Genomic DNA, 22183 nt, shown 5'->3' on the forward strand with positions numbered 1-22183 from the left:
TAAAGCAATTGAAATCATATTCCAACAGTTTTCAGTTCTCACTGTATAAGAACCACCTGAGGAACTTAATAAGTCATATATTCCCACCAAACCCAAAACTCAGGAGACTCTGAGTTCAGCTTTCTCCACATCCTCTAAACATTTGCTATTGTCTGTGTGGTTGATTCTGCTCCTCCTAATGGGTGCAAAGTGGTATGTCATTGTGGTTTTGATTTGCATTTCCCTAATAAATAATGTTGAATATCTTTCCTGTGCTTATTAGCATTCATGCATCTTCTTCAAAGAAATATCTATTCATATTCTCTGCCCAGTTTTCAAATATGGGTTACGTTGTCTTTTTATCATTGGGTATAAGTTCTTTTTATATTCTTTGAATAAACTGTAATGAGTCTTGAGGAATCCTGTGTCCTTTTGTTGTCATCATGCCCTGCCTATATAGAAGTCTAGGAAGTATTTGATCATAAGGAAATTGATCTTTATTCTTATCTAGTTTTATTTGGCCTCTAGCTTGGGTTGTGAAGGGGAAGTTCTGCCCTGTACTAGTTTTTTTGCATGTTCAGTTTGTTTGGCTTTGTGTCTTCTGCTTTCAGAGGGGTGGGGTATTTGGACCTATCTGTCCTGGTTATTAATTCTGCTGTATCATTCATTCATGTGACTTGCTTTGGATCATTCTAACCTTTTGTTTTATTATTTTTTTCTAAATGAATGGGTGGTTGGAGATAATTGGATGAGTGATTTGAGGGAATATTAATTTGAGTTACTTGCCAGTAAAGTGACATTTCTTTTGGATATTTTGGAGATTGTGCTCTGTGGATATATTTTTCTTTGTTCTTATGTAATGTGTAATCCAAACAAGCCTTCTTATAGGTATGCTGAGAATATTTTTTGTTGTAATGAGGCAGACTACAGTACTGTTGAGTTTTTAAGTTGAGAGATTATAAAGGTAACGTGGAGATAGGTCTCTAATTATAAGTTCCTTAAGGGCAATTTTTTTAAAATAAATTATATCTTTAGCACTTAGAATGGTGTGTGGCACATGACATGCAGTGACTATATATTGAATGAGTGATAAAATTGATTTGAGACTGGCTAAATTTATTTTCTGAAATGAGAGCCATGTATAATATACTATATGTATTTATGTACAACAAGCCATAATGGTTCTGCAGTGGACTCTGATGTCAGCCAACAAATTTCTTCTTCTTAAGGACTTAGAATAACATGTAGCCAAGGGAATAGATCTGATCTGAATCTTCTTCCAGAAGAATCTTCTTTCAGAGTTAGGAATCCTTTTGGATTATGCTTCTCCAGATTGTCTTAGAATGTCACCCTTCTTGCTTGAGGGACCCGCCCTCACCTGTTTTAACCTAATGTAGTTTTTTATCTTTGAATCTACACTTAATTGCACTACATTAAATTGTCTGATCACTGTGCTGCATGACTACCTGCCTGTTTGGTAAGGTTTATGGAAATGACAGTGTGACACTGTACTTCTCCATTCTCCATCATGAGCCACTTTATGACAAACTGATGACCTCTGTCAAGGTGACTGGAGAATGATGATGAACTCCTTTTGTGGGAAAAGTCACTTTTTCTTAAGCATCCTGTTTAATATTTTTAAACATCCCCTATGAAACAGTAGCTTTGGCATTATTATTTAATCATTTCATGATTATTAGTATCTGGAACACAATGCTACTTTGATTTCTACTGTAGATTGCAGGTTAAATTATGAATCTAATACATAGTTCCTAAATTCCAGTTTTGATGGTCCTGTATCATATTTAAAGCCTAACATCTTAAAAAATTTATTTAAATGGGTCTTAATATTATAATTGCCTAAAACTTGGTGGGTTTTAGAGTTATTGTCTATGTTTGATATCATTGAGCTCATCAGTATAGTATCTGTGTCAAGTTAGCAAATTTATTTCCTTCTTGTGTGTCTTGCAGTTAACTTGTTCATGTTTAAGAGCTGCCAAATGCTCTTTGAGCATTTTTGTTATATTAGTAGTATTTGCATTTACACCTTTGGGCAAAAAGCCATCTAAATTGGAAGATAGGTCCGCATGTTTCTTATTCTTTTTAATATAACACTGTCTAAATAGTCTTGCTAGGGCTTGAAGAGATGACAATCTATGAGGCTTTTAAATCTAGTTGCCTAAGGATAAACTGAGTTTGACTTCATTAGTGCACAAATGATAGGTTTGTGTAGAGTTATTATAGCATTAATCAATTTGATGGATTGGAAAAATGACAGAACTGAAGCAGCGTGTAATATTAGTGCCTATTATTCTACAAATTATGTCTTCACCTACATTCATATGCCAGAGGAGTCATGTTGTACATTAAAAATGCAGAACTTAAAAAAAAAAAAGAAGAAGGCAACAACAGAGGGCACCTCTTTTCGTGGCCCTTCTCTTGTCTTCTTAGATTAGATCATCAAGAAATAGACTTTGAATCTAGACTTGTATATTAGGTCATAGCACTTTCATACTATGACCCAATAGTTGAGTGGGATAGATCATCTGCTACCAGAATGACTCATCATCTAACTGGATACAGAAGAGTATATTGCAAGTAATATATAGTCTTTCAGAGATGCTGGTGGGTAAACATATATAAATTCATTAACTAGCAGTCATTTCACTAAAAATTATAATATATAGTAATAAAAAAACATATGTTTGTGTTATTATTGGTTGATGAAGTTTTAAAATAGTAATACAAAACATATGTTTGTGTTATTATTGGTTGATGAAGTTGTAAAATAGGCCTAAAGAGAGTTAAAAGGAATGAGACAGTATTTCCTGCAATCAGTATATCCTCTTTACTGCTTTGTATTTGTAGTAGCATACATTTAAACTTCTTTTTGTAATAAAAGTAACTCGTACTTACTTGTAGATTACTTAAACCATCATATAAAAAGAACATTTGTAAATAAGAGTCAGTTTTGTAATTGCTAGTGTTGGGGAATCTGCCTAACCTTTAGAAAGATAATCTTTTTCTGTATACTATTCAAATACAGCAGATATTTTCATGTGGGAAAAAAGGAATGAGAAATATATGTATCTGGGTTGTGAGTGTTGCTTTACCATGCATGCATTTCTAATTACGCATTATTTATTTTGTCTTACAACTTTTCAAAAGTCAAAGAGTATATGTCCCCTTTTAAATTTTACTTTGTTTCCTTAACATAAATACTTAAAAGAATATACAAAGTTTCTTTGAAAGGTTTAAGAATTACTTTCTTGGTTAAAAGAACTCTTTATCTCCCTAAAGACTGAAACCTAAAGAGGTTATCTCTTTTGCATCTGGTAAAGAAGACACTAAATGTAAAATAATCAGGGCATAGGTGTAGGCAAAATTAGAAAGCAGGTCAAGGACTAACTGGATTTTTAATAACAATTGGATTTGTACTTAAGGTTTTAAGGTGCTCCGATATTTATTTTGAGGTATTCTTTGTGGAAATGATAAAAATTGAATGCATGTTTTGCTAGTGAATACTATTAGAATAGTAACTCTGATTTAAAGAGTGAATTAATATAAGTCACTGAGAATAGCTTAGAGTAAGTTACTGCTTTGACATGGAAAGTATTGGTAGTTTTCTGTATCAGAGATGAATTAATTTCTGAAAGGTAGGCTATTTTAATTTGGAATTTTTGCAATAATGATATTAGCCCATGATAATTAGATAAAACATTTAAAGTTGATTAATTTAGATTTCACATTTTGGCATATAACTTAAAATGCCATCTTCAATTTTGGAGCAATTGAGAAGCAAGATTTAATAAATAACTTCAGGACTATAGAAATTTTCACATTCTAGGAATTTACACTCCTAGAAAAAGAGATAAGAAGTCAACATAACAATATGATAGAGTAGAAAATAATATATGGCCATAAGACAAGTATAAACTGCTATGGACTAGTATAGATACAAGAGAAAATTAGATTCATTATAAAACCTTCTTGATGGAAGTGGCATTTAAACTTGGTCTTAAAAAGGTGTAGGGTTTTGTGTATGTGGTTGTAAAGGAGTATTCCAGAGGGAATAATTTGAGCAAAATCACAAAGTTGAGGAAATATTAAATGTGCACATGAAATTTGATATACTCTGATTGGATAAAAGGATCTTTCTGTAGGAATGGTAGGTCTGTGGTGGATCTTCTCACTAATTTTTTTGTTTTTATTTTAGTTGTAGATGGACCACAATACCTTTATTTATTTATTTTATATGGTGCTGAGGATTGAACCCAGTGCCTCAAACATGCTAGGCAAGCACTCTACCCCTGAGTCTCCTCAGTAAGTCTTGTATATTCCTTTCCCCCGTTTTTTTCCCTTGGTCAACAAAGATAAATTTTACCAGGAGAGAGGAGGATTTTTCTTTTTCGAGAGTATATAATGTCTAGTTCATGCTCAAATAAGTTATTTAAATTAGACCAGTATTCTCCAAATTGGTGCTGCATATGTGTACCCTATAGTATGCAAGACAATCCTTTGAAGTATAGGAAGAAATTATCTATAAATTAGTAATTTATTTCTAACCCTAAAACTGAAATTTTCTATTTGGTGTTTTGTATCAAATATATAGTTTTCATTAGATATTATTGTTCGACCACTCCTAAGCCTAATAGTTAAGGCTCTAAACTTGACAAACCATCCCAGTGTCCTCCTTTCTTTATCCTATGACTCTTAACTTAAGGTTCACCATTTTTAAAAATTTCATGTCCCTATTAATAAAGTATTTGAGCATGCAGGCCCAAATACATTTAGAAATCATATGATTGCTAATTCCTGAGTATTAAAAAATTAGATCAAAAAAGAAAATTGGAAGTTAAAAAAAAGAAATTGAAACCTTAAGTTCCAACTGTTTTTAGGCAGCTGTTTGTATTGTTGGTTGTAGTATTAAACTTGTCTGGGGAAAGTTTATTTTGATTTTTATGTTTTGCCTTGCAGAATATTTTTCTTATCTTCCCTGCTGCATTCCCAGACTAAATGGTAGGGAGCATTAACAATAATGATAGTGATAATAATAAAAATGAACATTTATTCAGTCAGTATTTACTAATTACCTGTTGTGTTCTAGGTTATAGGGATGATGTGGTAAGTAAAACTTCAGATATGAAGGCAGAATTCATAGTGCTTATTTTCTGGTGGCAGAGAAAAGCAATCACTCATTTCATAAAAATGTTGACTGAGATAAGTGGTGTGTGTGTGTGTGTGTGTGTGTGTGTGTGGTGTGTGTGTAAAGGAAGTATTTGGACCATTCAGGGGGTCAGTGAAAACTTCTGGGCATGGGACCAGCCTACATAATTTTGTAGGACCCAGTGCAAGATGAAAATTTGAGATCCCTTGTCCAAAAAATTACTAAGACTGTCTAGACTGACAGCAGAAACACTTTACCAAGCATGGACCGTTTTAAAGTGCTGAGTTTCTGTGAAACTGTACAGGTTACTTGTCCATGAACCTGGCTCTGGCCTGAAGAAGTGATGTTTGAACTGACGGATGTGAGGAAACAAGGAGAAGATTGCTCTAGGCAAAGGAAATAACATGAGTCTCTCAGGACGGGAAGGATTGTGGGTGTTTTCAGAATTGGATGAAGGCCAGTGTGGTTGAGTGTAGAGTGGAGGGTTGAGGATTTGTGAGATGAAGAGGAAAGGGTGCAAGGCCAAGTAGAACTTGATAGACTATGTTCAATGATTTGGTCTTTATTCCAAAACCACATATAATTATCAGTGGTGTCTTAAGCATAAAATTACTTGTAATGTGCTAATAATACCAGTAAATCGGATCTTGATAGTATTGGACAACTTTCTCCCTCACCTTCATTTCTAACCAACCTCTTTTTCAGAAATTTCAGCCTGACTTGCTGTGATTGTTCTAAGGCGTGTCTTCCCTAAGTCGTGTTTGAAACAGCATTCAATCAGGGAGTTCTTTGGGTTGGTAGAGAGTCGAAAATGGATAGGGTAGGGTGATCCTGAATTTTATTTACTATTGAAGTAGTTTGGGGTCTAAAACATTTCAGGTCAGCTGAAAAAAAAATAAAAGGTTGAAAATTTCTTTTATTGTTTGAAAATGACTTTTCTTTTTAAATGCTACAGATATTTTAAATGGCTGTTGTCAGAAACTATTAAAAACTATTAAAAGTTTGAATCTCCCTTTAATATATGCTGAAGGCAAGGGGTTGGGGGTATTTTACGTGTTTTAACCTTGGGAAAGAGAGGAAGGGGGGGAAGAAGTGTATTTTGGGACTTCAGCTGTTGCTAATAGGTATTCAAATAAAAGACTTTCATTAGTATTTACCCAACCAAGAGTAGGCCTTGTATTTTGTTTCGTGTGGATAAAAATGTTATGATTCATGCTTCTGAGACAGAAGTTTATTTTCTAGAATGATACCTTCATAGGTGATTTGCAGATCCATTGCCAGGCCACTCAACTAGGGATTTTCACTTTTGGCACTCTTACAAAATAACATACTAGCTATTTCTTTTCCCATGTCATGCTTTAGATGTAATTATTTAAGTTGTACACATAGGCAGTGTTCTAAAAATCAGTGATGTTGTATATTCTGAGCTGCTTATGGGTGAGATGGGCAGCTGGCCATTTTCTTCATACACTATCATTTATTATCTGTGATCCCATGATACTCTAGAATTCCTAACTAGTAAAGTAACATGATTATATAGGTTTTTTGTCAGTCTTCTTGCCTTCTCTTTTAAAATGATAGGTTCTATTTATAAAGAAAACATCAAATTTTTTGGTGGGGTTGCTTTCTGAAAATCTATTTTCAGTAATTTATGAGTGAAAACATAGTTTATATCTTGGATCAAGCAAAACATTTACCCCCTTTACCCTATTTTCCAGCTTTAGGCTCTTAAAAACAGTTTTTGGTATTTGTAGGCAACATCTTTAGTTTGATTTGCAATCATGTTGCAAAATTTCTGTTACTTTGATATCTGTTGTTGGATTAGATTTGAAGAATTCATGGGAGTGATGATGAATTAACTTTTTTTTTTTTTTTGCTGTTCATATGAGAGCTTCTGTTACAAAGTACTGGAGTAGCTTCTTATTTATCAAAGAACACTTAGATTATATTTACCACGCTAAGTGTATCTTATTACATTGTTTTGAAAATTTGTGATCCATCCTTACATAGACACAAAATGGATAAACAAAAGTTAAAATTACCAGAGTATTTAAAGAAAACCGCATTAACAACATAGATGATAAAATTAAACTTCATAAAACTTTGAATAGTCAAAATGTTTAGGAAATGAAATGGTAGCTTTAATCAAATATTCCTTTTTCTTTCTTTCCACATACAATTAATGAACACCAACTATATGCAAAGCAGGTATACTGTGCCTTACACAGATACATAGGACACATGTATTCCCTCAAGGAAATTAGTGTTAATATTCATTCTTTGAAATTTTTATAAATTTCTATACTTTATTGTTTTAATAAGATTAATATAATGCATATAATTGAATCTTTGAGGATTTAGGAACTTATAATGAATGAACCTCATTGTTTTGTTTCTAGTAGAAATGTAAATGGTGGAGGTATGCTGACCATACAGTTTATCCTAAAAGGTTACTTTTGAGTAATTTGCTGATATCAGCTTGTTTTTGTTTCCCTGACTTTTATTTTAAAACCTGTGTTATACAGGTTAATTAGGTTCTTATTCAAATTTACTTTGTTAAAATGTTTACAGTAAAATTAATATTTAGTTTCACTGCCTTTGGTGTGTGTGTTGATGTCCAGTAACCTTTACATATATGTGTAATGTGTAGGTAATAGCATATAGAACTATGTATGGTTCATTTTTTTGCTTGATGATTTCATGGTATTATTGTTAAGTACGAACTTAATTTTGTGCAGCTCAAACCAAACCAAAAGTAAGATTTTGAGTATTTTAATAATATTACTGCTTTTCTTTTCATTCTTATACATAATGAAAGCAAATTAAAGGATTTCTCTCCTACCTCCTCTTCAGTGAACAATATTAAGAAAAAAATGCTTTACAAATTTCTTTTAAAAAATCAGCCATAATTATATATGAAAAATCATTTGTTGCTATGCCACAGATTGGATTAGTATAAGCATAATAAGAAAGATATCCATTATTATCAAGTTACATATATTTAATTTACTTTCTTGCTGAGGACAAATGTAGTTGCTCTATTAGAATTGGTTATTTTGCTGTTTTATGGCTTTTTACAAGTTCAGCAAATGATGTCCTTGTATAATAATCTTGTATATTCTATCAGTGGAATCACTGCTTCTAGAGTGCAGTTGATGAGACAAAATTCAAGTCCAGTGCTTTTCCTAAGCACTGGTAGGTTACTGATATTTTCTTTGTAGCTGGAATCTTGGAGTCTTCTCTAAATGAAAGACTAAGGGTCAAGGTCCAGCTTTACTTCAGACCTAAAATTAGCTTTATTGGCTTTATTTCACATTGTAGGTGCTTCCTGCTTCATCACACAACTCTGCTTTAATTGTTTTTGTGGGGTAGTGGTGGTAGAAGCAAAGCAATGTAATGTTCTAGATAAAAGAGGGTTCCTTTGCAAATGGAGTATTTTCACCCCTTCTTATCTTTGTTAATATTTCTAGATTTACCAATTTCATTGATTTCTTTTGAATAACTAACTTTTGTTTTTCATTAAATTTTGGTATTGTTAAAAAAAAAAAAAGAGGGTTCCTTTGTATTTTTAAATACTACCAGCTTAAAAGAAGAAATAGACAACCTGATAAAGATGTATTTGATTCATATAGTATTGTTTGAAAATTCACTTTGTAAATTATCATAAATATTGTTTCACTATCTTTTTTTGTTGTGGGTCAGACATCAGTATCTTTTTATATGTTTGAGCAACATTTTAGGTGTAATTGTTCAAAGGAGGGTAAAGGAATTAATTATTCAAATTCCTTTTTGGTTGGGCATGATGTCTATTCATTTCTCCCCATAAAAAAACAAGTTATCACCAAATAATAAGCAAACATGAATTTAAAACAGTCTCACCTACTTAAACAGGTACCATAGACTCTAAGATATTGTGATTAGGTGCTGTATATAAGGTAGACTTACTTAACAATTGACTTTAAATGCTATAGACCAATGTACATACCTAATAATTTGGTAGATTGTTGTTATTTTTTTGCCCTATGTGTCTAATTACCATTGCTTTGTTTCTGCAGCTACAGAACCTTGGCCAGAAAATGCTACATTATATCAGCAACTGAAAGGTAGGTTCTTATTCACAATTAAGAGTGATTTGTATCCAAATATATTTATTACAAAAAAATTCTCACTAATATAATTCACTGCAAGGAGAACATGAAACATAAAAGAGGGATTCCCTTGTACAATTTGTCTAGTAGGTTTTACCTAAACTTGTATCTGCCAGTGTAAACCAACTATTCATGGCCTATAAGGTTCTTGGTTTATTATTGACTCATTATATTGGCTGCTCTAGGCAATGTAAAATGATGTGGTTGCAGGAGCAGTTGGCAGATTTACTGCACCAATAGCTGAGACAGCAGTTTTTTGAAGTCCTGTGGTAAAGTGGGCTCTCAGTAAAAAGGAACTGTTAAAATGTATAGGCTAGAATGGTTCAGGCTCCCTTTAGCAGCTCTTCATATATCATCAGATCACATTATGGACCCCATTTGGGGCTCAGCAGCCTGCTACAGTTGTCAGAAGACTGCAAAGTAATGAAGACTAATAGGCAGCAGCCCTAGTCTTCTAAGCATGGAATTTTTATTGCAGCGAACTTGTCATCTTTCTTTTGTGTGACAGACCTAGACACACTGTGCAATATTAACTGCAAGCTGGTTTTATATGATTGTGAATGCTTTTACTTTTAACTAGAGAGATTTGAATAGATAACTATTTTACTTAATTTTAATGAAAAGAAGGGGAATATTTCTTGAATACTTAGAAATGAATTTATTCTTAAAGGAGCTATTTTAATTACATATTGCTGATAAAAATGAGATAAGTGATCATATAGTTCAGAGGAAATAGTTCTATTTTATTATTATGTGCACGGTATAATAATAAAAATTGTGATTATACAACTTTGATAGAGAACTTCATAATCACTTTAGTGTAGGCTATATCTTTTCTTTTTAAAATAGGAATAGATCTTAAAAATAAGAATATTGTAGGTATTCTTTGCTTGTTTAGCAGTTAATTTTGAATGAGATCTTTCATTGTCTTTCCACAGGAGAGCAAATTTTGCTTTCTGACAATGCAGCTTCTCTTGCTGTGCAGGTAAATATAAATAATACATATTTTATTTATATAATTTGAAGTTGCAATTATTTTTTCCCCTCCAGAAAATCTAGTATTAAATACTTGAAATTTTTCTGTGTGATTTACTCTTATCAATATATCATTGCTTTTCTGTGAGGTGTCATTTTATTATGTAATATTAATCAGTTAATTGTTCATATATAAAATAGAAGTCTTAATTACTTATTCTTTTAAACAAAAAAACTCTTAGTAACATTCTGTGTCTTAAGCAGTTGTTTTGCTTTGGGTTAGATATGATGGTATTGACTATTTGGGGAAAGAGTTTCATTTAGGAACTCAGAATTATTTTCTAACATATTCGTAAAGATTTATTTACTACATATTTTAAGCATCATTCTGCTCTTTGCACTCATTCTGGCCTTAATCTGTTTGGTAATCTTAAAGCACACGTGTTCTTTTCTAGCTGCTCCTTATATACTTATTGATTACAAGTGTGTTTATTATCCCAAACCACTTATTGAATGCAGTTGCTCTTTAGGTTGTATAATCACAGCTGTGTAATCCAAAAAAGATTAGTGGCCCTGTAAACTTTATACTATAGGAAGAATAGAATACTTGGGAGATTATTTACTTAATAAGAAGAATTGCTGTGTAGATTATAGTTATAAAAACATTTTACACACTTATCTACTTAGTTTATGTAGTTTGAATCACAAAGAGGATTTTATTGTGTGACACCTAAAAGATAATTCAGCGGAAATCTAAGAGGTGACATTTATTGGAAGTGAGACCGAGCCTCCTTGAGGACAGAAAAAAAGGGTAGGAAAGTAACTGTCAAGCTTTTCTTGTGTTCTAGACATAATGCTAAGCATTTAATTTTAGGTTATCTCATTTGTATTTTTTATTCAACTTCATATCCTCTAGGCTTAATAACAGTGTCATTCAGTTTGACAATATAACAGTATGGCATTCAGTACATCTTTATAAAGCAGGGAAGGAAGGGAAAGTTGGAAAGAAATGTGGCTGGACAGTATTACTATGAGTATCTTTATCTTTGTTTCTTTTTGATTTGTTTTTTTTTTTTTTTTACTGGAAATATACATTATGTTCATTTACCTTTGTCTTTAGATACTAGTATTATAACTAGTTTTTATTTCTTTATGTTAACTTTTGATAAACAAATTCTCAACTATATGCATATTTATGGATTTTATATTGCTGCTTATTACCCCACCCTTTTGTTGTTGTTAGATGGAATTTTAAGTTGAACTCTCATGTGTTAGCAACAGTTGCCTGTACTCAGTAAATGTTTGTTGTGTGAATGGTTTTTAAGTGTGGTGAAAGCACTCTTGCCTGATAAGTGACAGCACAAATAATTATTTGATTTGTGTAAAATAGTATTTTTCAATGTTTGTATTTTTGAAAAATTTTAGGGAAGTGGATATTTTAGTTGAAGCACTGATTCTTAATCCTTTTTTAATTTCCATTTTGCGGGGTAACTCTTTCAAGATTTGACAGAAGTTATAGAACATTTTCCCAGAAAACATTATATTGTACACATAGAAATAAAAATATGACCAGGTTATTCTACATGTGGTTTCATAGGTTTATGATCTCCCTTCTCAAGCTCTCGGGGGATCTTTATGAAGAGCCCTAAAACTAATAGTAATTTAGGAAATACTGAAGTAATTTTCACCAAAAGGAAGACATTTTAGGTAGGAATAGACTAATAATGCTTCTCAACTGGGGAGATTTTTTACCCCCCCCCCCCCCCCACAAAGACATGTGACAGTGTTTAGACATTTTTAGTTGTTAAAACTGTCATCTACTGGGGAGACATGAGGGTTGCGGCTAACCATCCTGCAATGCACAACCTCAGATGTAAATAATGTCAAGGTTGAGGAACCCTAGAATAAATGTTTTAGCCAGTTTCTAGTACAAAGCAGATATAAGTATGTTATCACTTTAAAAAAATCAACATTTTAAGTATTCCAAGGAAGGAAGGAAAAAAGACATCTAGTGTGTACTTCATCAATTCTATTTTTATAGTTTCTATTAATTTGCTTTCTCACTGTAGTTTCTCTAATCAGTTGTAATTAAAAACAAAACCAGAAAAAGGATCTTTTAAAATGCAGACTTCTGCTTAACCATTACATTTTTTTTATCCTACATATGTCACTTAGATGATAAATTAACCAGCATATATTAAAAATTCTTGGTTTTCTTCAATATTCTTTGACTTGACAGCTGATAGTAGCCATGACTATAAATGTGACTTTTTCACATATCTGATGTAAACGCTATAGAGTAATTTTCTTCAATATAGTGGATCAACATCCATTTAGAAGAATCATTTAAAGGCCTTGCTTGATGTATCAACACAGTGTGACAGGTATCCATAAACTGGATATTTTCTATAAGATACCAAATATCAAACAGATACTTTAATAGTCTGCCAATTAAGACATCAGGGAATTTAAATTTTGTTTACTTCATATACTTGGTATTCATTATGTCCCTGAAGCTAAGTGGTTAGCTCTTTTTTGGCTAAAGGAACCTTATGTTTTCAGTTTAAAAGAAAAAAAATTTTCCCCTGTGACTATTTCCCTTAGATTTTCTTTCCTTCCTCATCTACAAAGTATTGGTTTTATCTGAAATGTTTATATGGTTGTATCACCTAGTATGCTGAATATAATGAAATATTAATATAGTATATTCCTATGAGCTCTGTGCACGTGTGTGTGATACTATATATGTGCACACATACACACAAGAAGGAACAAGAAGTTTTTCATTCTATAATTTGACTTTGAAACTTATATTGACTGGAAAAACAACTTTGATAATAATTTACTACTCTCAACAGAAAATTTTAAAAAATTTTTAAATAGCCCCATTTAATAAAGTAAAAGAAACAGGCAAGGTTAATTTTAATAATATATTTTACTTAACTCATTTCATCAAAATAATATTATCATTAATCCAAAATTTATATTTTATACTTTTTCATATAAAGTTAAAAATCTGATGGAATATGTGTGTCCTAGCCACATTGCAAGTGTTCAATAGCCACATGTAGCTGATGGCTCTTGTACTAAAGAGTGCAGGTGTAAAGAGCAAATGCATGTGAACTTTGTAAAGTTTTCTGCAAAAAAATTTTTTTAAGAATTTTTTGAAGTTGGTATATGCTTTTATAGCAGATTCCACAAATGAAATATAGGCAATTGGTCTTTTTCCAAATACAGCAGACCTGAAATAGGACTCTTTATTTCAGGTTTTCTAATCTGTAAAATAGAGATATAATAGATGCTGTTCCATTGGGCTGTGAGGATTAAATATGCAATGTGTAAAACACTTAGAAAAATGCCTGGTATATTGTAAATACACAAGAATGTGGGTCATTATTTTCTTTTCTCTTAATTTTTTGTCAGAAGTACACATAATTAATTTCAGTAAGAGGAATGTTATGCCATACCTAAAAAATGTTAATATCGAATGCTTTAATTCAAGTACCATGTTATTTTAATAATATTGAATAAGATTTGTTATTTAAAGTTAATATTTACTAATTGCTTTTATTATAAAACATGGTCTACTGAGATCATTAATGTAGAGTATTGCATCCAATTCTTACCAGAATCCTACTGTGGAGTAACATTCTTAATTTCATTTTAAAGATGTATAAACTAAAACTCAGAGGTGCTCTGCCCAAGACCATAGAGCCCACAAATTGTGGAGTTAAACAGAAAACAACAGCATTGGTGAATGCTACATATGCTTGTTACTATGCTGAGCACCTAATTCTTATTAATTTATTTAATCCTTACAACAACTGTATGAAGTAGGTGGTATATAAGGTAAGTACCATGATAATCCTCTCCCACAGTCACTCTATGAGTTAGGTGCTTTTATTATTCCAGTGTTCCCACACATTAGGAAGGTAAGGTGGAGAGGTGAAATGATTAGCCCAAAGTTACGTGGGCTGTACTGGCAGAGGTAGAATACAAATTTAGGGAGTCTTGAGTTGACAGCACACATGCAGAACACTTTGCTGAATGTTAGTCTAGTGCAGTGATGAAGATCTTTGGATTTTTACCCAATAATAAGTGAACATTTAATCACATTATTTTTGCCATTTCCTAACAAATATGTCTTAAATTTTATAGTTTTTATTAAGATATAAAAGATAACATGTCTCAGTTTTTGTATTTTTGAAATGAGATAAAAGCAGTCTTATCTGTATTATGTTATTTTGAAGTTTATGTTGGGTAATAAAGGAGAAATTCTTTAGAAAGAAGTGAAAGCTGTAGAAATGTAAGATGATGTTGAATGAATTAGTACCTATTTTTACTTTAAAGAGTTATGTACATATTTTGTGAACATCTTTAATAAAATGTTACTTTCTAATAAGTTTGAAAAAGAATATTATATAATATATGAAACCAATCAAAACCTTTTTCTTTTTGATTGGCTTAATTTAGATTAAAAAATTTGTAGTTTTTAGACAGTCTCAAACTAATGATCATTACTAGAATGCTGCATGAAAAATATTACTTTTTACTTCAAAAATAACATTTAAGCTCAGATTAAAGGGAGTTATATTTAGTATTTTTATTTTTCCTTACCCTTTTTGAATAAATATTCCATCTCTAAAAATGAAAGATGACACCAGGGGGAAAAAAAATCCTTACTTGGTGTTCAAAGTGTTATATCATTTTTAACTTTTTGAAAAGTCAGCATTTTTGAAGGCCCCATTAATGCTGGACTATAACACTTACATGTCAGGTCTGCTGATAAATATTTAGCTGACCCTTGCTTTTCCCTTTTAGCAAGTGGTGCTTTTTAGGTGGACATATTAATTAGTGGTTAAATGGTAATATCCTAATGTAGTGTTTGGGATGAGCAGAGAAGGAGCATCTCTCCTTTGGCCTGCAGTTGTTATATTGGAGAAATAACTGAGTATGAAAGTACAGCTGCTGTCAACTTGTCATTGTCATTCAGATGGTCACAGTAGACAGCCTACCTGCAAATTTTAGAGGAAAGGATTTTGAGTTTTCAATTTGGTTGTGTACAATTTTCCTTTAAAAAAAGTTGTTTAGGATTATATGTAATTTAAAGCGTCAGTTTAAACCTGACATAAATACAGGTAGGATGATACAATGGATATATTATAATAGAGATTTAATAGAGTAGTATTTTGTTGAAAATATTTAAAATATCAATAGAACTTCCTTAAAATTTCATAAACTGTGAAATTTTAGTTTTTTTAAAATTTTTATTCATGCTCTAACTATAAAATGAGGCATCAGTGTTTGAGAGTTGGGAGGAGGAAAGGGAAACTAAGAGGAAAAAGAATTTGGTGAACATTTTTTAAACAGGGTACTTTAAAAATCTTTTTAGTATTCTAAAATGAGCAAAATGGAGACTTCTATCACTGAATTTAAAATCTTCTAATTGTCTCATTTTATATTATTGTTTTTATACCAGAAGTATTAAAGCATTTTGGTGGTTATGCTTCTAGCAATTGGCATGGTATAATATATAAAATGTGTTTATAAAAAATAACTGAACTTAAATTGAAATCAGAATTTAGTAGGTTAAAATAATTCTCAGAAGCTAGGGTTGTGGCTCAGTGAAGCCCTTGCCTGGCATGCGTGAGGCATTGGGTTCAGTCTTCAGCACCACATAAAAATGAATAAATAAAATAAAGGTAATATGTCCTTCTACAACTAAAACATTTTTTAAAAAAATCTTAGCATTAATATTAGTCCCTCCATACATTAACAATATGGTATATGTAAAACATTTAAACTTGTCTTGTAGAATTTGAGGAAATGAAGTATTTTCTATTCAAAATAGAAACAGGTGGTTGAGTTGTCATTTTACTAATTAGTGAAATAATGCAAAATAGTTACACAGAGTAATAGTCTGTTAATATAAATATTTATTTAACTTAGCAAAAATTCTGAAAGATTACTAATTAAAATGTCAGCTGTATACTTTTTAAAAAGGTAAATAACAAGCAGAATTTTAAAATTGGTTGCTGTTAAACAGAATAATAAAGACATAGTGGTAAGATGAAAAAAAATACAATTGTTCAGAAAAAGCCTAGAATTCTTCATTATTATAGTATGAACATAATCGATCTAGCAGCATTATATTTGAGCTGAAAATACACTTAAATTTGAGGCCATACACTACCCTGTGTGAGTGAAACATCTTTCATATAGTTCTAAGATGAAATTACCCTTGAATGAATAGCATCTTCATTTATCTTCAAACCTCTTCTGTGCGTTTAGTGAATCTACTCTTTCAACATTCTACAAGAATTACATTATGCCATTATACCAGAGTACTTCTGCAGTGTGAAATAGATTGGTTTGGAAAATGAACCTGGCTTTGCTATAAATTACATTCACAGGTACAAAGGAATTTGTTATTTTGTTTAAAATAGTCACAAATATAATTAAGGTCTTAATTTATGTTAAACTACAAATATGGCTATTACTGTAACTGGATTAGGAACTTAATCTGTCACTTCAAGAATGATACCTAACACTTTTCATTTGTAACCTTAGATACATTATTTCAATTATAGGGCCTGCAGCTGTTTGATATAAAAATGAATTATTTTGCAGATAGATTTGTTCATGGTTTTTAATTTTAAAACATGCTTCTTCAGTAAGCTGGAAAATAATTCTTCAGTTGTCACAGATTTTCTTTTGTGTCCTGGTGAAACAGGATATGATTTAAAATTCAGAATCATTTTCATTTTTTACCCTGAGAATGGCATTGCATGCTTGACAATTGTCCTTAGTGAATTTTTACATAAAATGTTTCTGATTAAATTATGAAATAAATAGAAGCTTTGTCCAAAAAGAAGAAAACCTGAGTTTAAGTATAGCTTTACCTGGTTGACTGCAAATGGATTGTATCCTATCTAGAATTCTGATAACTTTATATTAATTATTAATTAATTATTAGTTTATTAATTTATTAACATCAATTTAGAAGCTATATTTATAACCCCTTGAATTCCATAGTATTAGTAAAGCATCCAGTCTTTTAAAATTTTATTAAGGACGATTTTTAAAAATGTTGAATTACTTTAATACTTTTATTGGGACATTGTGCTGGTTTTATTGCTTATGTGCTATAAGAGAGAGAATTGTTATGTATTTAACTTGTAAGACAATTGTTGATTTGTTTTTGAAATAAAGAAGAGGAAAGAAAGTTCTGGGTGTTTAGCTCATTAGAGCACTTGCTTAGCAGGCTAAGGCCCTGGGTTCCATCCCCAGCATCGAAAAGAAAAGAAAAAGAAAGAAGATAGTTGGTGTTGCTTATTCATAAATGATTTAATATTGGGTTTCTGTTAGTTAACACAAATGAAATGACTAAATTTTGTGTCCCTGTCATGTATTATTTAGCTTATCATAAGAATTAAATTTTTTTGCTGCTGTTTTTCTTAGTTGGTAATATTATTTTAGTCTATAAATAACAACTTTAAAAACTAATTATAGAGCTTAGGAAAAAAGATTTTTTCCTTTAATCTCCAGTTGTTTTTTGAGCACCAACCCTACTCCTGGTAATTGTATTAGAGTCTTGGGTTGTAAGCATTATTCTTTCTGCACCTTTGATTATTTCATAAATCTTTTGCTTAATTTTTATCCCCAAGTTTTATTTATATGTAATTCTTACAGGAAAAGCTTATATCTTTTCCTGTTCTGATTGTCTTTTTTGTTGCTTTCAGAAAGAATTTGATTTTTTTTTTTTTCTGTAGCTGTCAGATGTCAGTGTATCTAAAACTGAGTCATGTTCCAGGAGTAGTTTTCAGGTGAGAGTTGTACCAAGGCAAGTTCCATTCTGTGATGTTATCTGTCTCGGTATGTGCTCTCCAATAGCATTTCATGATTTTGGTAACAGAAGCTTTTCTTGCTTTTTGAATTATGGTTTCTGATTATTGCATAAGTAATTATTTTTTTCTTTAAGTTGAATTCCTGTACAGTTTTCTAAAGCAGTGTTTGCTCATTGATATTTACAAGTTTGATTTTTTAAAACATCTCTTAATTTATTAGGAATTATGTTTATTTTAAAACAGTGAGTTTTGAATCTATAACATGCTCATTTTTATTATTGTAGCATATGAACTTAGATTTGTATTTGTAATTGAGTATTTATGACTTGTTCATTAAGCAATTGTTTATCAAGAACCTATGCTGAAAGACAGGGTTGTGAATAAGATAGTCTGTATTTATTAATAGGGCTTATCAGTTTATCAGTTTTATCAGTGTGTATGACTTTGAAAAATTATAAAGAATTTATGTATTGATTCCTTTCCTTTATTCCCTTGTTTTTGCTTTGTGAGAAAATATTTCTTACTGTAAAATCATATACTGAAAACATGCTTAGTGGTTATATTATTTTTAAAAATGCTCTTGGTTCTTTTATTTATTCTTTCTGTATCTATTTAGATATTTTTATTTTATTTTTTTTTTATTTTTTAGTTGTAGATGAACACAATACCTTTATTTTATTTACTTTTATGTGGTGCTGAGGATCGAACCCAGTGCCTCACACATGCTAGGCAAGCTCTCTACCACTGAGCTACAACCCCAGCCCAGATATTTTTATTTTAGTGCACAATTTTGCTACTTTGTTTTTATAAAAATAAATACAATTAAATTATAGCATATACTAAAATTTTACCCCTTTCTTGTAAGTAGGCATTAAACAAGCAAAGTCAGCTATCTTTTAAAGTTACCAAGGTTTGTTTTTCTCCCTTTGCAGGTGTGCAAATGAGTATTTATTATTACTAATGCTATTACTATTAATATTAATAATAATACCTTGTACTTATTGAACTATGCTGTGCCTGATGGTGTATAAGGTGTTTTACTTATAGCACCTCAATCTTCTAACAATTGTTTTCATTCTAAAAATGAGAAAGTTTATGAGGTAAACAACTTTCTCAAGCTGACAGTCATCAAGATTTCCCTCAGAAGGCTTTTACTCGGAGGCTTCTGGTCTATTAATTTCTTACTGTCTATATTGACTCCCAAACCTGCCAGTGAGGATTCCCATTTTTCCAAGTGTTTGTACAGTCTAGTCTTAGAGTTAGGCAACTTGCTTTTTGTCTGTTCTCTCTTAAGATCCATTAGATTCATCTAGAGTACTTAACCAGTGGGAGTTAAAGAGTAGGAATTGCTCATGGTTGTCCAGTCATGAGTGGTATGACTGAGGATTTGGCAACAAAAAGTAAAGTTACTCTAAGTGATGGTTAAGGACAGCAATCCCAGCGAGAGCATTCCCTGGGCAAAGGTGGTAGCCAAGGCAGACCTACTCTTGGCTCTCTGTTTCTATGTCAAGCCCTTCTCACCATTTTCTGCACTGAATATTGCCCCCATCTCCCTTAAACTTTCTGCAACTAAAACAAAGAATATTTTGATGTTTTAAGGTTTATGTTCCTCATGTCAGAAACCATCATTTATTGTTTTCTGATTTTTAATTTGATTTCCCTCAGATTTCTTTCTAGAATATTACTATTGTATTTGGGAATAAAAGACTTGAAATTTGATGTGTGTAATATTTGTGATATTTTGTTTTGTTTGATTTGGTCATTAATGTTATTCTGTTTATGTCTATTAATTAGAAGACTTGCATGCTTATTTTGATGGCCTCAAGATTAGACTATAGTTGATGTTAAAGACTTGCTAATAATACTTCCTTATTATATTACTTCTTAGTAAATTTTCAGAAGATTCTACTGCTTTTATGAGATATCTTTTACCTCTCTGTACCTCTGTTTTCTTACCTTAAAATAGGGATACTTATTGTATAGATCTCTCTCATAGGTAAAGCTCTTATGCAAATATCTGGCATATACTAATCTTTAATTAATATTATCCATTATAATTTTTCTTTGAATTTGTATTGTGCTCTCTGAATTTTGTTTCCTCCCAGTTCCTTTTTCTTTTCTTTTTTTATTTGTTTTTTTAGATATACATGACAGTAGGGTGTATTTTGACATATACCTACTTGGGGTGCAACCCATTACAATTTTTATCCCATTCTTGTGGTTGAATATGGTGTGGAGATATACTGGTCATGTATTCATATGTGCACATAGAAAAGCTATGTCCAGTTCATTCTACTGTCTTTCCTATTCCCACCCGCTCTCCCTTCCCTTCATTCCCTTTTGTCTAATCCAATGAACTTCTATACTTCCCCTCCCTACCCTTTGTTCTTATAGGTTAGCATCCACATATCAGAGAGAACAGTTGAGCTTTAGATTTTGGGGACCGGCTTATTTCACTTAGCACTATAGTCTCCAGTTCCATCCATTTACCAGCAGATACCATAATTTCATTCTTTTTTATAGCTGAGTAATATTCCACTTTCTTTATCCATCTGTTGAAGTGCACCTAGTAGCTATTGTGAATTGAGCTGCTATAAACATCAGTGTGGCTGCATCACTGTAGTATGCTGATTTTAAGTCTTTGGTTATAAGCTGAAGAGTGAAATTACAGGACCAAATTGTGGTTCCATTCCAAGTTTTCTAAGGAATCTCCATACTGCTTTCCAGAGTGGTTGCACCAATTTGCAGTCCCCCAGTTCTTTCTTCTACATTTTTGGTTCTTTATTTAATTTTGAGTCTTTTCTCAAGTATGTATTGATCTCTGCCAACTTAAGAGTGAGGCACTAAAAAGTTGATGGGGCGATAAGGAGTATTTGGGCATGTGGTGTCACTGAGACTGATTAAACATTGAGCTGCCATTTTTGTTGTCTACTCCCACCCTTACCCACACTAAAACTGTCAGTATTTAAGTGTTTAGTGTCTCCCTGCCCCTCCAGAGAGATACCCTGTGTTTGGGAACTGAAAAGGGAGAGTGGTAACTAGAATCTCTTCAGTTAATATGTACGCTTAGGCTTAACCTTTGTCTTTTCTGTGTGACACTTTACCCAGTTCCTTATTCTGTGTTTGGATTCCTGAATTAGGAGTCTCTGATTCAGTTTCTCCAAAGAATAAACCTCTGTCTCCTGCATAGATTAGGGGAGTGCTGATCATCTGACACTTAAACAGATCTTCCTCCAGTTCTTGTGTTTGTAGTTCCATGCCTTTCCTCTGCCTTCTGTGCTGGTTGTGGCCTCCAAGTGTGTAACTTTATTTCTGTGATGTCAGTGTGTTGATTTTTCTCCTCTGCAAGCTCTTAGGTTTCAGTTTCCTTTGCCCCACTAAATCTGCTTTCCATCTTACAAAAATGGGTTGACATCTCTAATCTCTCTTTGTTTTTTTTTCTGCCATTCTTTGTATCTTTCTGGGTTTATACCATTTCTGTTTCTTCACTGTCATTTCAGTAGTTTTTTTAAAGATTGCCAAGGTAAGTTGTAACTTCATTCCTTAATATTTAACCAGTTATTGATGATTTGGTATTACTTTTTTCTTTAGTTATTTTTTTTAAGTAAAAAATATCCTGACACCCTATCCCTTTAGTGAATTTTTTGACATTAAGAATTCAATTAATTTATTAAAAGTGTTGAAACTACCTCAAGCTTATTATATTTCAGGGTCTTAAAAGTCAGGTTCTATGTACATTCATGTGTGTCTATTTGTGTGTGTATGTGTGTTTAAAGCATTCCCTACCACATCTTATGCTTAGATACTTAGTATATTTATATTTAAAAAATAAATATATTTATTGACTGTAGTTTTAATTAATTTTTTAGTTCTTAGTTTTTTAAAAATTTATTTTTATTGTAAACAAATGGGACATATGTTTTTTCTCTGTACATGAAGTGGAGGCATACCATTTGTGTAATCGTACATTTACATAGGGTAATGGTGTTTGATTCATTCTGTTATTTTTTCTTCCCCCCACCCCTCCCACCCCTCTTTTCCCTCTATACAGTCCCTCCTTCCTCCAT

At 31.8% G+C, this 22183-nt stretch overlaps 1 protein-coding gene across 3 annotated transcripts in view; it reads left to right on the forward strand.

The window, feature by feature from the left end:
- Window positions 1-22183, forward strand: part of MTX2 (metaxin 2) — a 56304-nt gene that overhangs the window by 16169 nt on the left and 17952 nt on the right. For all 3 annotated transcript variants that reach the window (XM_079131244.1, XM_079131242.1, XM_079131243.1), the window contains exons 2-3: window positions 9202-9249; window positions 10233-10279. In XM_079131244.1, coding sequence (XP_078987370.1) covers window positions 9202-9249; window positions 10233-10279 — 95 coding nt within the window. The remainder of the gene's footprint in view (window positions 1-9201; window positions 9250-10232; window positions 10280-22183) is intronic.

The sequence above is a fragment of the Sciurus vulgaris genome, assembly GCF_902686455.1.
Source record: "Sciurus vulgaris genome assembly, chromosome: 3".
Classification (NCBI taxonomy): domain Eukaryota; kingdom Metazoa; phylum Chordata; class Mammalia; order Rodentia; family Sciuridae; genus Sciurus; species Sciurus vulgaris.